Raw genomic sequence first — 18,549 nt, forward strand, 5'->3', positions numbered from 1 at the left:
AACATTTTCTTTTAAAAAATACTGACTATTTTTCCAAGTTCTACTTGCTTACTTTAAAATTTGACCTGCAGAACAGGTGTGAAATTGAGAGGTCAGTTGTTTTCAAAGGGCATGACAGCAGCTGGGAAGATTGAGTTTCTTACACTTTATACCTTGTGATGTTTGTTGATTTTTAAGCTACTGAGCTACTTTATCTGAACACATGTTTTGTTCTATTAATTATTACATGAACCAGTGATCAAAGATATGAATTATTATTCTTTTAGTGTATAATCTGTACATATTTCCTATGAAATCAAATTAACAGAAAATGTTTTGTGATAGGAAGAACTAATAAATGTAGAAATCAGTTTAGTTATTAAGAGGAATAGAGAGAAATGATTGTCTCTTTCTACAACCCAAATGCACCATACTACTCGGTAGAATGTGTTTTATCTCTACATGCTCTTTTACTCTATCTTGTCTTTGGTATTTTAATAAAACATTCTAGCTTTGTTTTGATTAAGTCTATGAATTTTAAAATCAGGCTTCAGAATATCCTGTCCACATTTCAGGAATAAGATAGGAAGGAGACAGCACTGCAATTCAATTCTAGCCACAAGTATTGACTGAGGATTCCTACAAAATATACTAGGCTTTGTGAAGTACAGGAAAAAACAATAAAACTTTGTCTATTTCCTGAACAAGCAGGTAGTCCAGTTATGGTAATTAGTCAAATGCCCAGTGCATAAGAAGAAGAAGAAGAAGAAGAAGAAGAAGAAGAAGAAGAAGAAGAAGAAGAAGAAGAAGAAGAAGAGAAGAAGAAAGGAAAGAAAGAAAAAAGAAAAGAGAAGAAAAAAATGTCACTAGAGATGTGAAAACAGAGTGATCCACCATCTGAAATAGTTAGAGATGTCAAAAGGGTACAGACTTGAGCTGTACATAGAAAATGTGCAGAGTTGAATGGGCAGAAAGATGTATAGACAAATAAAAGTGACCTCTAGGGCAGTGATGTGACCAGTCACAGATAAAACAGATAAGCATGTTCTAGGGACAAACTGATTGGTCTGACTGATAGAGTACTTCTTCATGCAGAGAGAAGTAGAAACAAAGCTGAATGGTGTAGGCAGGATGATGTGAAGTGCAATGTAGATTCACTAATTCCAACCAAAACCAGTAACTCAATTAGGCATTGAAATATGTTGCAAAATCAGATCTTGGGATCATCTAAGGCAAATGTACATAATTCCTCTGTAATCCACTATTGATTTGCCCCTGCCCTTCTTTACTATATCATGAATATTAAAAAATTGGCTATATCAGCCCTGGCTGGTGTGGCTCAGTGGATTGAGTGTCAGCCTATGAACCAAAGGGTTATTGTCTTGAATTCCAGTCAGGGCACATGCCTGGGTTGTAGGCCAGGTCCCCAGGAGGGGCGTGTGAGTGGCAGCCACACATTGATGTCTCTCTCTCTCTGTTTCTCTCTCCCTTCTCCTCTCCCTAAAAACATATAAAATATCTTTAAAAATTTGGATATATTAGAAAAAGACAGAGAATTTCCACATAATATATAGTTTTATATTTGAAAAATGAAGGTAATATATATGTATTTAACAAATATAAAAATAACACAAAATAAATATGCTCAACTTTTTGAAGAGTTATTTAATAAGGTTTTAACACACAACAATAATGACATTTCTCATAAAACATGATCATTCAAACCTAGGCTGAAAATCTAGTGAAAATTTAATTTGTTGTTTTAAAGAGGTTTTGGTAAAGCTATGGAAACATATTTGATTAATGACAAAATTTCTTATTAAAATGAGATTTTATGTTGCTATAAATTATTATAAATGATTTCTGAAAACAGAAAATTAACGTAATCAGTGAAAGGAGTTTTTGTAGCTATTCTCTTCATATACATATATAACTCTAGTAATGCTGGAAGAGCATGGCCTGTCATATTTCTTTTCTACCTTGCTTCAAAATTAAAGTAGATTCTATTCTTCAATTCTATAAGAACTTGCTAAGACAGGACTACTAACCAAAAATGAGCCTTATTGAGTAGTTTTATTTCTATATTCACTCAATGAAAGTTAAAAGGAAATTCAAAGATCTTGATAAGAGAAATACATAGATGAAATTGCCCTAGAGATGACACAGCCCTCCTGTCTGCATCTATATTAGTTTTCCTGTTAGTTTTTGTTTTGCTTTGTTTTCAGTTTGATTTATTTATATGCAAAATGTGAGCCTAATAAAGAAGACAAGTCTGGTGATATAAAATAATATTCATGACTAAAATAAATTATTAAGAACATAGCATAAATGCTATTAGGAAAAAATCAAGTATTTTTCCCCAAATTTGGTGTATACATTTCCCAAACTGAATGTGTGTATTTAACTAGAAGACCTATTTAAGATGAAAAACAAAACATACTCCTGTTCTTCTCACAAAATTGTAACAGAGTATATATGTATACATACATATATACACACATATATTTTTATGAAATAATTTACTATCAAAATATTGCAGCTCACCAGGGAAACACAACTGTGTTAATTCAACTTTCTTAAATGTTGAGGGATGAATGTCACTTCAGTGACTTTGTCTTCTTACAGTGAAAAAATATATTTGGCTTATATAAATGTGAATTTTTAAGATGATTTTACTACCTACATTGCTAGACTTGCCAATTAATTTTTGTAATTCTTTCTTTAATAGTTAGAAACCCAGCAAGATAAAAAGCAATTGTTAGTATATCACATTTTTTACCCACTATAAGAAGCATATGTGCAATGCTTTTAACTTATTCTCATGACATACCACTTATTGGCTCTTAACCAATGCTTGGAAGACACAGTAAAGGCAGTTATGCTTACAGAGATTATTCTTGCCATGATGACTCACAATCAAATTTTTTATTAACTGGGCTTTGACAGGTCTTCCTGAGATCTACTTTTCTTGTTCAATGTGGTGATGTGACTAAGTCATGTTTCAAAAGTCTACTTCTCCACCTAGCAATAGTTTTATAAGTTTATTACTATATCAAATGTTTCATAAGTAATGTTTAGAAAGTCATTTAAATCACATTGTTTAATTGCAGGGAGAGAAACACACAGTGAGTATTTAAATCCTTGGGTTGTCATATTACTAACATGCATGAGAATGTTTAGTAAGTTAATGTTACCAAAAGTCAAATAAAAGAGATAAAAGAATTTGCATTCTTTTTTGAATAAGGGAATAATTACAGTCCACGCACTGGTTCATAAAGTAATGTAGTATTCTTTGCATTAATAACATATGGTATTTTGAGTGAAAATCTTAAAGGTAGAAAGAAAAATCCAACCTATTAAGAACTGAAGAAATGCTAACTTAACATCACTGTAATTTGTATCTGTCAACAAAGTTAACAGAACAGCAATTTTAGAGATAACATTGTAGGTATGACTTATAGTATTCCATTTACATTTACTAAAAATATGCTTTCTCAATAAAATATTTTTCCTAAGTTCTACTTCAAGATGTCTGTATTTGTTTAACTAAATGGTTAAATTCAAACATTTAATTTTGTCGGACTTGATATTATAGTAGTCATTCAGTAAAATCAATTGTATAAAAATCTTTGCATTATCCTCATGTGACTAAAATTACTAGTTCGATTATTTCACAGTTAGCTATAAATAAGAACAACAGTCAAAATTAGTGCTACATTTGATATTCATTTCTCCTTCAGTAGATTTCCATATCTACTTATATGACTAGTTTAAAATTTGACTTATCACCTAGCAACCTGATAGTTATATAATAAATATCACTAATAATTAGTTGTTATCTAAATACACCTTGAGGAACAACTCATTGTCTTATAGTGAGAAAAGATTAAAAATTTGTGTGGGGACAAAAATACTACTGAGTAGAATAGTTCATTTGGAACTATTTTTAAATTGTTATTATTTAAAACAATGTTTGTAGTTCTTTAAATTTTTCAACTCTGAATAATAGTTAACATTGAAATTGCTCAACTATGTTACATAGCCTCCCTTTATAGCAGAGAAAAAATGCTTAAAGATAGACCATCAACAAAATTTTATAGAATTGAAAGATCATTTACCAATTGTTTCAGGTCTTTGTCATATTTGACTTATAAATGCCCTGACTTTGTAGGCATAAAAGAGGTGAAAAGTATGTGTGTGTATAAAGTATTATTCAATTCAAGCAAGTAATGCACTTCTTCAATTTAAGTTTATATATTTTAATGTACATGTATGTTGTTCATAAAATTATTAAATTGAAGTTGAAAGATTTAATTTATCAAAATGTGCTGATAAATCATACGGTAGTAAATGCAAATTTTATGGTTAATATTAGCTATTTTTTAAAAACCATAGAGGAAAAACTACTCAGGAAAAAACGAAGCTTTACTATAAAAGAAATGAATGCAAGAAATGGAACTTTAAGTAGTGAAGAGACATGAAGCCCTGCAACTTCATAGCCTGCTAAGAAGCAACAGTTGTACCTAATTTCAACTTCATGTGCTTCAGATCTCATATTCATATAGGCATTTAATGATCCAAACATAATGGTCCTATATAGAATAATTACTTATTGAATGAGCAAATGTCATATGCATTATTTTTACATCATCCTTTAAGAGAAAAACTTGTACTGGTTCTTTGAACAATAAATAGTCTTTTTCACCAATCAAATATTTGGGGCTAAATAGCTTGTCTTTGAAGAAAAATAATAGTCCTCCTGAAGTTACTTTTTTCTGACAGACTTTTTTTGTCTCCCTCCTTCCCAAGATAGGCAATACAATAAAAAAAGGTAGAACGCCAAGCTGATCATTAAGTCATACTGGTAGATCGTTACAAGAAATACCAAAAACAAAAGGAAATGAGATATGTTTGAGTTGATGTATTTCAAAAGAAGAGATCCACTGCTTTGAGCTTGACATTCTTGGGCATGGAGATCAGCAGAACCAGAACTCTTAGATTCCTTGTCACTTGAAAAACACAGAGATTGTCCAGAGTTTAATAATCCTTCATTTTTATGCCTTGCATCTTCTATGTTTCCCATATCTTCAGTGATTGAAGCCATAGGCCTTAAATATGTTTTCACATTACATTCTTCTTGTTGGGAAATCTGACCTATAGATTTTTCATTTCTACTAACTGTCATTATGCCTGAACTTTTGGAAACTTCTTCAGATATATCCCAAGAATGCAGCTGTTTTTCAATACCTTGGATCATACCTGATGGATTACAATTATATTCTGATTTAGAAGGAATAGATTGGAGAGTCATGGTAGTAACTGTATTCTCTATAGTAACTGCCTGTTCATAAGATGACACTGAAGTTTTAGCATGGTGATTGGAAATGTGAGAGCCATTCTCCAACAGTCTATCAGGGTCTGAGTTTAAAGCAGGATTAATAATGGCAGCTACATCCATTTCCTTTGATAATTCTTGGACCTGTTGATGACCTGTATTTTTTGGAAATACTTTTTTGTTTGTTGGTAACAGTCCCAAATGAAAATTCAGTTTTAAATCTGCTCTTTGATTGCCACTAATGACCTGTAAGGATTCTTCTGCAGATGTTATATTTCCAATGCCACATTTCTTTGGAGGATCGTATATAGGTATCATTTCTTCACTTTCCACTTCATCTACATGTACATTGCAAATATCCAAACATGTTATTTTTTCAAAATCATTGTCATAGATTACACCTACTTTATCTCCTTGACAAATGGTATGATGTGAATTATCTTTTCTTCCTTCATGTGGATCAAACATTGTTTCCTTTACCTCAATGGGCCTGTAACTTTGTGCTGTCTTTTGAGGTATCTTAGCAATTATTGCTTTTTCTGTAGCAGACATGTTTTCTAGAGCACTTTCTGATGTCTTAATTATATAAGCTGTACCTGCTCCCACTTTCTCGTTGATATCATGACTAGCTAGAGAAGACAGTCCACAGCTCACTATTTTTTGGCAGGTAAACAATTCTGTAGGAGTAGCATTCAAACTCTCTGTATTATCTCTTTTCCCCCACATGTCTTCACAATCTGCTTGTTCTTTGATCTGCTCTATTGTATTTGTCTTACTCTTTGTTGCTTTTTCCTGACCTTCCAAAACATTCTGTATTTGTTTATGTTGTTTTTTCTTATTCTGATCTTCAGTATTAGCCCAATATGAAGTTTCTTCTTCAGCTTGGTAAAGATGATAATTCCTCAAAACACTTCTATTTTTTGAACAAACTTGACCAGGCATCTCTCCTAAAGTAGTGCCTTTACTAGGCAAGGGATCACACTCTGGGGTTGTTACCACAGCTTCTTCCCAACTTAGATTTCCTGTTGGTGATTGAAACAAATCTGTCCAGATTGCCTGGTCAGAAGTTGTATTATCTTCACTCGGAAGAACAGTTAGTTCTCTGCTACTAGCTCCAATTCTTTTCGCATTCATTTTGGAGTGGCTCATCTTCTTCTCTTTGTTGTGTAATACTGACTGAAGATTTTCGCTTTGTTTTTCATCAATACCTAAATGCTTCTCCTTCTCATTTATACATGTTCCATGATCTTTTGTGGAACATGCTTTTTCTATGGATTCTTCCAAATGGAAATCTGAAGGTAAATCTCTTCTTAAACATTCCCAATCTTTTACTTTAATTTTCATAGCTTCTACTTCATGTTTTTTATTAAGTTTGTCTGACATTAGTTGATCTGAAGAGGAACAAGATATTTGCACTTTGCCTCTTTTTTTATCGGGATTAGCCTTATCATCTAATACTTCTTTGATACTGATTTGTGATTTCACTAATTCATCACTGCTAATATTTCTCAATGGCAGATTGATTTTTCTCATATCTGAAGTAATTTTTTCTGAAGGTTGATGACTACAATCATTTCCTGAGAAAAAAATTTCATCGTGGTAAAAATCTCTCTTTAAGTTGCTTCCTGGTGATGAACTCGATGACAAAGTCTTTTTAAGGAAGTCTGTGTATATTTCATCATAAATATGCTCGTTCTCGAACCCTTCAGCTTTATTTGGAAAATTGACTGTATCTGTTGAAAATGTATTCTTTTCATCTTTAGAAGCAGGGCTTCTGGTTAAGTGTTGACTTACCTTAAGAAATAAAAAAAAGAAATAATGACTAAATGATTTTAAATATACAAAATGAATTAGATAGGTTTTATTAACTTGACTACTAATTATTTGGTAGATTTCCTTGACTCATTTCAGTTGTGGATTTAGTACAAATTGTAGAAGCTAGATGTTTGGGGGGGGGGGCACTTGTAGGCTATGACTTGGGAGTGAGAGTAATAAGAAAGAGACCAAAATTAATAATTTTCCTTCCCAGCTTACAAATAACACATTATATTATTCAACTGTTCTTGCTTGTCATTGCACTTTCTCACCACTTAGAATATAAACATTGATTGCACCGGGCTAATCAATTAAAGAGTAGCTTTCTGCACTCACACTTGCTGTAGGTGCCCTTATTACAGCTTCTTTTATTAATATGTTTTCTGCAAAGCCTCTGCAAACTATTAATAGCAAAATGTCACTCAAAGAAAAGTGAGGGAGTTAATGTCTCTGCAAATTCTGTTTTAATGACCCTCTGCCAACGGGTACTCAAATGTATTTGAGCTCTTCAGTGATGCCAACTGTCAGGATTTAACAGTGAGATGCCTGTATATTTTTTTCTCCTGATAACTGACGTTTGCATGATCTCAATAATTATATGCAAATCTTACATTTTCCCCTTCTTCTCACATAAGGCTCATGTTACTTGTCAACTGCACAGCTGTCCTGTAAGTCTATGCCTGTGGGTTCTACAAATTTGGTTGTATTTCCATCTATTATAAAGCTTCATTGTTTTATGCATTAATGTCATCATGGAGCAAATTAGCTTCTAAATTACAGCTCCCTGTTCATTTATTGGACATACAATCTCAGTAACTTCTAAATAAACTTATATTTGAGCCTGCATTTTAATGAGGTATATTGGTGAAGTATGTAATTTTTCAGTTCTCTTTCATTATATTCTGTGGTTTGAAAAAATGGCTATGTTAACTTTCTGCTGGTAAGAATTCTCATAATGGTGACAACTTTGTAGTTTCTTAAAGTTAGAACAAAGTATATTGCCCACTTAAGTGATGCAGCTCCCCTATCAGTATAGAAAAAGGAAAATATGTGTTAAAAAGATGACCTATATTTCTTTTCTGTTTCAGGCCTGACACTTGACGAGGTAAATATTATTCTAATCTTAGATATTTACAAATCTATGTATTCTAATGACAAGTGCTCTAATCAAATGCACAGTAAAGGATAAATTATGTGATTCATTTATTCTTATTTTTTTCCTTTTTAATAAAAATATGTAAACCACCCCTTCCAAATTCCAAATAGATTGCTTGTTCACCAAGTGTGAAATTTATAACAAATTCAATACTGAATTGTATAGTACTGTGGTTGGTTCCTGTTTTCAAAATATACCACTGAATAATTTCTCATTTTGAAATGTAATACTTTCCAGTGATATAGAACTTTGAGATTCTCACAAAGATGAAAGTAAAACAAAATGTTGCTAAATGTAATGTTTGTAGTGCTGAACAGAGCCTTAACAATCATCTAGCTCATTTCTCTACTGTTACAGATAAATTTAGAGTAAGTGTACACTTGTCACAGAGATTAGAAATGTACATTAGAATAGTGCTACCACTTCTGTAACTCCTACAAACTATTATTCAGAGCTTCTGGTAAAAAGGTAAAGAATAAGTGTTAATTTATTACTGCAGAGAGCAGAAGCAACATACTGAAATCAAAATGCCTTGTTGATCAAGCTAGAACAGAATAGGCTGTACGTTCACGTTTGCAAATTAGATTAGTTGAAGCCACTGGGAGGCCAGCATTCTAGCCTCTTTGAAGCATAAAATGATTCAACTTCTCTAATACTGTGGCAAACAGAACACTTACCATCAGCTTGAATTCTTTTTCATTAAGTTCATCATGTTCCCTGTTTACATCTTTTATGTTTTGATTGCCAATTTCCAAGTCCTCCTTCTCCTCATGAGAACAAACAATTGTTGGGATATAGGTATCTGAAAAGTTAATATAATTGTATCTATGTAAGATTGTTATAATTGTAGACTTTAACAAAAGCTACAGATTTTGTTTAAAAATTAAGTAAGATTACCTGTAATCTTTGAATTCTCAAAGTTATTCTTATATGTAGTTACTGATGATTCTTCTTTACTGTTAAATTTAAAACAAAATGTTATACATTTTTTCTGGGATTGTATCTTCTAAAGACTTTTATACATGGGGAATTATTTCATCATTCATGAATATAATATTTGCAAGTGAGAACATTTTTGTCTTCATTCAAATGATAAAGTTTCATGAACTGACAGTTCGTTTGTGGTCATGATAATTGTTTTCTAATATCCCAATTATGAAGTTTTTTGTGGTCTATCTTAATTAAAATTCAGTTGGACTGATATAACATTAGCTCTATCTCTCTAGAAAAAAAGGTACTAAAACCTACTAAAAACTGAAAGGAAGCTAAATTTATATTCAGTTAAAATAATTTACATGTGTATTTCCACAAGCCAATTTTAAAACCAAGACTTCAGATTGCTCATAGGAATCCATATATTTTCAAGTTATAATTCCTTTGCAATTGTATTCTGAATACTGATTGAGAAAGAAATCTGTTTCAAGTAATCTGTTTATGTAATCTGTTTATAGGTGTATTTGTTGAATCCTTATATTTAGATTTGCCTGTGACACCCAGCCAAAAAACAAAAATTTTAGTAAAGAAACACACTTTGTGTATAGTTATAATACAAATCAATCCATCAGATTTTCTTGTTCTATTTCGGCTGAATATGCAATAAAAGAAATTTAGGGAGTTGGCAATGGCTGATAAATTTGTGTAATAGAGTTTATTTTTCAGTGGACAATGTGATTCAAATCCCAGGAAGCCTAATCTTATTTCAACAAGTTCTGAAATAATTGCAAATTATTTCATACTAAGATAATTTAGTATTCATTATACTCATTATGCTTAATTTTAAGTTAACCCAGAATATTTAGTACCTTTCACTGGGTTTATGGATGAAAATAATATTTCTACATAAAAATTTTCACTAGAAAAAATATAGTACTTGCATAATTGATACTGGTTTAATCCATAAATCTATATTGTTTAATGAGAACAATAATTATGTTAAGTTCCATTTTTTGTGACATTTGCAAGCTGTCACATTTTTCATTCTCCATGTACATAATATTTATGGGCTTAAAAATATATAAAGCACTAAACATCACTTAACTGTTCCAGCTTCCTCTTCATTTCCATAACAATGCAGAAAATTCATTTGTAGAGGGAAAATAGCCATTTAAAGCCTTTTGCTTTCACCTAACCAAAATGCTATTGCTTTCTTTAAATTCAGTTCTCTGAAATACCTCAATTAAAAAAAGATTGTGTCACAGTGGAATACTACACAGCAGAAAGAAGGAAGAAGCTCCTACCCTTTGCAGCAGCATGGAGGGGACTGCAGAGCATTATGCTGAGTGAAATAAGCCAGGCAGTGAAAGACAAATACCATATGATTTCACCTTTAAGTGGAATCTAATCAAGAAAGCAAACAAGCAAGCAAAATATAACCAGAGACATTGAAATTAAGAACAATCTGACAGTAGCTAGAAGGGAGGTAGAGAGGATAATGGGGGGGAAAAAGGAAAGGGTTTTCAGGAACAACTATAAAGTACACATGGACAAAAACCAAGGGAGGACATGGAATCAGGGGAGGGAGGTGGGTATAGATGGGGTTGTGGGGTGAGGTGGGGAGGTTAAAGGCAGACAACTGTACTTGAACAATAAAATAATTATTAAAAATAGATTGTTTCAAAAGAAAAGAAACCTGCTTTTAACTCATTTTGGAGACAAATAATTAGTTAACAAACAATGTATTATTATATTTGTATCTTGTAAAAACATGTAAATACAGAAATATAGAGGGAAATAGTAAATTCAGTGATAAACATAAATAAGAGAAGTTGAAACAGGTGAAGTTTAAATATATCAAGTGTCTATAAAATTAATAGAAGATATGTAGTAAGACTCAAAAAAGAATAAAATTGTATCAAAACTAGAAAAATTAAAAATACACCATATTCATAGGTATAAAGAAGGTATTGTGAAGACACTAATTCTCTCTCAAATTAATCTACTACATTTTAATCACAATTCCAGTTCAGTTTTTCACAATATTAGCAATATGATTATAAAAATGTGTAAAAAGCTAAAGATATCTGGAATATTTCTGAGACATAGCATGAAAGAGGAACCTGCTGTACCTGACTTTAACAATTCTTATGAAGAAAAAATTAAGACAGTGACGTTGGCACAGAGACAGATGAGAATTGAAAAACTTACTAACACATCTAGTGATATTAAACTTTGGTATATGACAAACATAGCATGTCAAACAGCAGGGATATAAGGAACTTTTTGGTAAATGGAGACAGAAATGTGGTAACTCTTATTAGGAAAGATGAAATTAGTACAAAATATATTCACAAATGAACTTCAGATTGATTAAGACCTTAAACGTAAAAAAAATTGATATTATTAGTAGAAAGTACATATAAGTATCTGTCAGATCTAAAAGTAGGAAATGTTTTCTTTAATAAGAAAAAAACAGGGACTGTAAAAAAGATGGTCAGTGTACCTTTACCAATATTTAAAATGTGCCCATTAAAAGACATCTTTATAATGAAATTAATATAAATTACAAACTGGAAAAATATGCTTGTGTTACACAAAATCATCACAAATAACTACTAAAATATGATAAAGAACTCTAACAAATCAATAAAAAAGCACAGAGATTTCAATAGAATCAGGGGAGTGTGTGAGACATTTCACAGAAGACAAAATACACTTTGCTATAAGTACATAAATAGATGGTCACAATTATTAAAAAACAGAGAAATACAAATCAAGACCCTAAGGAACCCTTGTACCACTTACTAGTAATTGATCAAAATTGCTATTGAGTACATAAACTTGAACCAAACCAAATGCCCATCGTGATTAAATGCAAAACCATCTCATATCACAAAAAAATATGTAAACCACAGAGACCTACAACAATATGAATAAATTTTACCAAAACAATGTTAAATGAACAGTTCCAAAATATTACATCAGAGGATGTTCTTTTTTATTAAACTAAAAAAAAACTAAAATAATTTAAATGTATGTCAAGGAATACATAGACTATAATAAAAAGTTACATAAACAAGAAAGCTTGATTTTAAAGATATGGCTTTCATCAGGTGGGACAAGTTAGGTAATAGAAATTATGGAAGGCAATGTTTAGAGTCAATTACTGTTTTGAGTGATAGTTTTGTTGGTGCTCATTACATTGTTTATAATATCTGACTAGTTAAATCCTCATTTCAGTTAATTAACTGAAACAAATGGGTTTCTCTCTGTCCAGCACTGGGGGATATCTATAAATAAAATCCCTCTCTGAAATTCAAAATAGCCATCATATAACCAATTACATCTAAAGGGTACGATTAAACAAATTTAGAAAATTTCAGGCAAAAGACAAATTTGATGTTTGATGATAAGGCCTGGATTTACATACAATTGTGATATAAATGAAATGTAATATTAAATGTTTCTATGCTCCCCTTTATGTTTCCTGAGTTATTTTTGAATTTCTTACTTATCTCTATTCCCAGTGGCTAACACATGGCCTGCACATAATTGTGGCATAATAAATTCTCTTGAATAAATACACAGTATCCTTTTTTCACTTCCCTTCTCTCTACCTCTTGTCATGTTATCTAATATTGTTCTCTTCTCCCTTCCTCATTAAAATTTAATTTCAGAAATAGTTCTGCCCAATAAATTAAACTATGCATATTTTGTACATCTCATAAAGCTTCAAGTATTACTCCTTTCAAAGTTCAGGACAAGATGAGGGAGGAAGATGGCGTCGGAGTAGGACAAAGGATTTCGCTTCCCTTCACTCGCCGGAGAAAAACCAGGCTGCTCTGCAGAGGAGCACAGCAAACACCCAACAGGGACCCAGCATATGGGACGGCAGGACCCCAGAAAGTATAGTGGACACTGAATGACCAGAGGTTGAGGAGAGGAGACGGACCTCAGATCAGCAAGGTAGGAGGGAACAGCACAGAGGCTGTGGGCCCTTTGAGGGGCAGCGCCAGGGCCCTGGCAGGGCCGCCTTGATCTCTGAGAGCCGAGGGAGGGCAACAACGACAACCCTATGAGAGAACTAGTCACCGGCATCCTCTCTAACCAGCAGGGTGCAGATTGGAAAACACCAGGAGAGATCAGTTTGACTAGAGTGGCAGAGAGAGGAGTGGACATTGGGAAGCAAACCAGAGAGCTCTGATAACCCATGGAGTCAGGCTGTGGTTGCCAGTTTGGGGAACTGAGGGGCCCAGGCATTCCCGGTAGCCTGAGCCGGCGCTCCCACAGTCTCGAGGAGCTTCAGGATACTGGCAGTGCCCTGGGAAGAGCACCAGTCACCAGCTCCCTCCCTACCCAGCGGGGCGCAGGCTGAGAAGTACCGGGAGTCTGGCGTGATTACCAACTTGGAGGTCTGGGAGTCCCATGCATTCCCGGTGGCGTGCATTCCTGGTGGCTCGAATTCCCCGGGGTGCGCATTCCCGATACTGGGGGACTCCAGCCGGGGACTCCAACTGGCACTGACACAGCCTCGGGGAGCTACGCGTGACTCACAGGGCCCCTGGGGGAGCGCCAATCGCCAGATCCATCCCTACCCAGCCGGGCACAGACTGAGAAGCATCCGGAGTCTGCTGTGGTTACCAGCTTGGAGGTCTGGTAGTCCCCTGCATTCCCGGTGGTGCGCATTCCCGATAGCAGGGGACTCCAGTGGGCAGCGGGCGCTCACACAGCCTCGGGAGCTTCGGACTGCTGGCAGGGCCCCTGGAAGAGCGCCAGTCACCAGCTCCATCCCTACACAGCTGGGCTCAGACTGAAAAGCACCGGGAGTCAGGCTGTGGTTACCGGCTTGGAAGAATTGTGAGTTGCCCAGTGTGTGCAGCCACAGCACTGGGAAAGGTCCAAGCCAAAGCCTGTGAGACCAGGAAAGCCTGTCTGGGAGTGCGTGCCCTCACGCCAGGACAGAGCTGGGAAGCCTGGGGACAAACCTGCTCTCAGCTGGCCCAGGAGAGTGGCGCCATTCTGGATCTTGGGAGGGCACTGGCGAGACCAGCTAAGTTCACTGAGAGGAGAGAAAGGCCACACTAATAGCCCCTCAGGCTGCTGCAGCTAGGGAGACCAGAAGAAAAGGTTTGACCAGCTAGAAACCAACAAGAGGAGTACGTGGAAGTGGAGAACAGCAAGATACCTGCAGGTGACTGCACCACTGAAACTCACAGGCATCTTACCACAGAAGTTCACACCATAAACTCAGGAACCCAGAACAGATCACTTTAAGAAGCTGAAGCCAGCAAAAAAAGCAACACAAACAATGGGAAGACAAAGAAACAATCCACAAATGAAAGAAAAGGAGGAAGTCTCAGAAAGAATGTTAGATGAAATAGAGGCAAGCCAACTATCAGATATTGAATTCAAAGCACTGGTTATCAGGAAAGTCAAAGAGCTTACAACGAGCTACCAGAAACTACAGGGGAGCTACAGTGAACTCTCTGCAAACTACACCAACATGAAAAAGGAAATGGAAACCCTTAGTAAAGGCCAAGAGGAAATGAAGAATACAATTTCTGAACTGAAGAACACAGTAGAAGGTATGAAGAATAGAATCGATATGGCGGATAGAAGTGAGATAGAAGTGAGATAGAAGGCAGGATAGAAAGAATCTCCCAGACAGACCAAATAGTGGAAAAGAGAATCAGAAAAAAATGAGGACAATTTAAGAGAAATGCAAGACAACATGAAATGTAATAATATCTGAATAATAGGAATGCAAGACAACATGGAATGTAATAATATCCGAATAATAGGAATACCAGAAGGAGAGGAAGAAGAACAAGGGATAGAAAAACTCCTTGAAAGAGTAATAACGGAAAATTTTCCTAAGTTGAGGAGAGAGAAAGTCACACTGATTCAGGAATCGCAGAGAGTCCCAATCGGGTGGAACCCAAAGAGGCCTACTGCAAGACACATCATCATTAAAATGGCAAACCTCCAAGACAAAGAGAAAATCCTAAAGGCAGCAAGGGAGAAAAAAGAAGTGACATACAAGGGGGTCCCAATAAGGCTGGCTACTGACTTCTCAATGGAAACATTCCAAGCAAGAAGAGAATGGCAAGAAATATTCTAAGTAATGAGAAACAGAGGCCTACAACCAGGGCTATTGTACCCAGCAAGGCTCTCAATCAAGATAGAAGGCCAAATAAAGAGCTTCCAAGACAAAAGAAGTCTAAAAGAATACGCCTCCACCAAACCAGCTCTACACAAATTACTAAAAGGGCTGCTTTAGGAAAGGAAGGAAAAGAGAGAGATAGAGAGGAACACAGGTACACAAATGGCAATGAATAAGTACCTTTCAATAATAACCTTAAATGTAAATGGATTAAATGCACCAATTAAAAGACACAGAATAGCTGAATGGATAAGAAAGCACAACCCACACATATGCTGCCTACAAGAGACCCACCTCAGGTCAAAAGACCACCACAGACTAAAAGTGAAAGGGTGCAAACAAATTTTTCAAGCAAATGGACAAGAAAAAAAGCCGGGGTAGCAATACTCATATCAGAAAAAATAGACTTCAAAAGAAGGGCCATAAAGAGAGACCCAGAAGGTCACTTCATAATACTCAAGGGAAGAATCCACCAAGAAGACATTAGCATGGTAAATATATATGCACCCATCATAGGAGCTCCCAAATATATAAAGAAAATTCTGGAGGACCTCAAGAAAGAAATTGACAGCAACACAATTATAGTAGGGGATTTTAACATCCCACTGTCTAAAATGGACAAATCTTCCAAACAAAATATCAACAAAGACATTGCAGCATTAAATGACACCCTAAACAAAATGGACCTAATTGATATATATACAGCCCTCCATCCCAAAGAAGCTAAATACACTTTCTTTTCAAATGCACATGGAACATTTTCAAAGGTAGATCACATGATAGTACAAAAACGAGTCTCAATAAATTCAAGAAAATAGAAATCATACCAAGCATTTTCTCTGATCACAAGGGACTGAAATTGGAAACCAACCCCAATGAAAAAACCCAAATCACCCAAAATCATGGAGACTGAATGGTATGCTATTAAACAACGAATGGGTCAACATTGAAATTAGGGAAGAAATCAGAAAGCTTCTGGAAACAAATGAAAATGAACTCACAACAACCCAAAAACTATGGGACACAGTGAAGGCAGTCCTGAGAGGGAAGTTCATAGCAATACAGGCCTACCTAAAGAAGATAGAAACATTTCAAACAAACAACCTAACCCGACGCCTCCAAGAACTCGAGGAACAACAACAAAGACAGCCCAGAGCAAGTACAAGGAAGGAAATAACCAAGATCAGAGCAGAATTAAATGACATAGAGACTAAAAGCACAATTCTAAGGATCAATGAATCCAGGAGTTGGTTTTTTGAAAAGATAAACAAAATAGACAAACCTTTAAGTAGGCTCATCAAGAAAAGAAGAGAGAGGACCCAAATAAACACAATCAGAAATGAAAGAGGAGAGATTACAACTGATACCACAGAAATAGAAGGGATTGTAAGAAATTACTATGCAGAACTGTATGCCAAGAAATTTGAAAACCTAGGTGAAATGGACAAATTTCTAGAAAAATATAATCTTCCAAAACTCAATGAAGAAGAAGTAGAAAGCCTGAACAGACCAATAACAGCAAATGAAATTGAAGCAGTAATCAAAAAACTCCCATCACACAAAAGCCCCGGACCAGATGGTTTCACAGGAGAATTCTACAAAGCTTTTAAGGAAGAGCTAACCCCTATTCTTCACAGACTATTCCAAAAAATCCAAAAGGAGGGAAAACTCCCCAACTCTTTCTATGAAGCCAGCATCACCCTAATCCCAAAGCCAGATAGAGACACAACAAAGAAAGAAAATTACAGACCAATATCACTGATGAACATAGATGCTAAAATCCTCAACAAAATATTGGCAAATCGCATCCAACAATACATCAAAAAGATCATACACCACGACCAAGTGGGATTCATCCCAGGGATGCAAGGATGGTTCAATATCCGCAAATCAGTAAATGTAATACACCACATAAACAAAAGCAAGGACAAAAACCACATGGTCATATCAATAGATGCGGAAAAAGCTTTTGATAAGGTACAACACCCATTTATGATAAAGGTACTCAGCAAAGTGGGAATAGAGGGAGCATTCCTCAATATAATAAAGGCCATATATGAAAGACCTACAGCCAACATCATACTCAATGGGCAAAAACTAAAAGCTTTTCCACTAAGATCAGGAACAAGACAAGGTTGTCCACTTTCACCACTTCTATTTAATATAGTATTGGAAGTTCTAGCCACAGCAATCAGACAAGAAAAGGAAATAAAAGGCATCCAAATCGGAAAGGAGGAAACAAAACTGTCACTGTTTGCAGATGACATGATAGTGTACATGGAAAATCCTATAGACTCTACCAAAAAACTGCTGGAACTAATAAATGAATTTGGCAAAACAGCGGGATACAAAGTCAATATCCAGAAATCAAAGGCATTTCTGTATACTAACAATGAATCAGCAGAAGCAGAAATCAAGAAAAAAATCCCATTTGATATAGCAAAAAGAAAAATAAAATATCTGGGAATAAACCTAACCAAGGAGGTAAAAGACCTGTATGCAGAAAACTAAACAACACTGAAGAAAGAAATCAAGGAAGACACAAATAAATGGAAACATATACCGTGTTCATGGATTGGAAGAATTAACATCATCAAAATATCCATACTACCCACAGCAATTTACAGATTCAATGCAATACCTATTAATGTACCAGTGGCATATTTCACAGACATAGAACAAACACTTCAACAATTTATATGGAACCATAAAAGACCCCCAATAGCAGCTGCAATTTTGAGAAAGAAGAACAAAGTAGGAGGGATTACCATATCTGATATCAAACTGTATTACAAGGCCACTGTAATCAAAACAGCCTGGTACTGGCATAAAAACAGGCACATAGACCAATGGAATAGAACAGAGAGCCCAGAAATAAACCCAAATCTCTACAGTCAACTAATATTCGACAAATGGGGCAATAACATAAAATGGAGTAAAGACAGCCTTTTCAACAAATGGTGTTGGGCAAACTGGACAGCTACCTGCAAAAAAATGAAACTTAAGCACCAACTTACACCACACACCAAAATAAATTCAAGGTGGATAAAAGACTTAAATATAAGCTGTGAAACCATTAAAGCCCTAGAGGAGAGCATTGGCAAGAAAATCTCAGATATTCCACGCAGCAAGATTTTTACTGATACATCCCCTAGAGCAAGGAAT

The 18,549-nt window shown here is 35.0% G+C and overlaps 1 protein-coding gene across 1 annotated transcript in view; it reads right to left on the reverse strand.

Annotated features, from left to right (window-relative positions):
• Positions 1-4,391: 4,391 nt before the first annotated feature.
• PPP1R3A (protein phosphatase 1 regulatory subunit 3A) overlaps positions 4,392-18,549 on the reverse strand; it is a 94,917-nt gene continuing 80,759 nt past the window's right edge. Inside the window, exons 2-4 of the mRNA XM_037037867.1 lie at positions 9,183-9,241; positions 8,963-9,087; positions 4,392-7,108 (exon numbers count right to left, since the gene is read on the reverse strand). Coding sequence (XP_036893762.1) covers positions 4,745-7,108; positions 8,963-9,087; positions 9,183-9,241 — 2,548 coding nt within the window. The 3' untranslated portion in view covers positions 4,392-4,744. The remainder of the gene's footprint in view (positions 7,109-8,962; positions 9,088-9,182; positions 9,242-18,549) is intronic.

This window comes from Sturnira hondurensis, unplaced genomic scaffold (genome assembly GCF_014824575.4).
Source record: "Sturnira hondurensis isolate 20B ecotype Veracruz unplaced genomic scaffold, ASM1482457v3 Scaffold0023759, whole genome shotgun sequence".
Taxonomy (NCBI): domain Eukaryota; kingdom Metazoa; phylum Chordata; class Mammalia; order Chiroptera; family Phyllostomidae; genus Sturnira; species Sturnira hondurensis.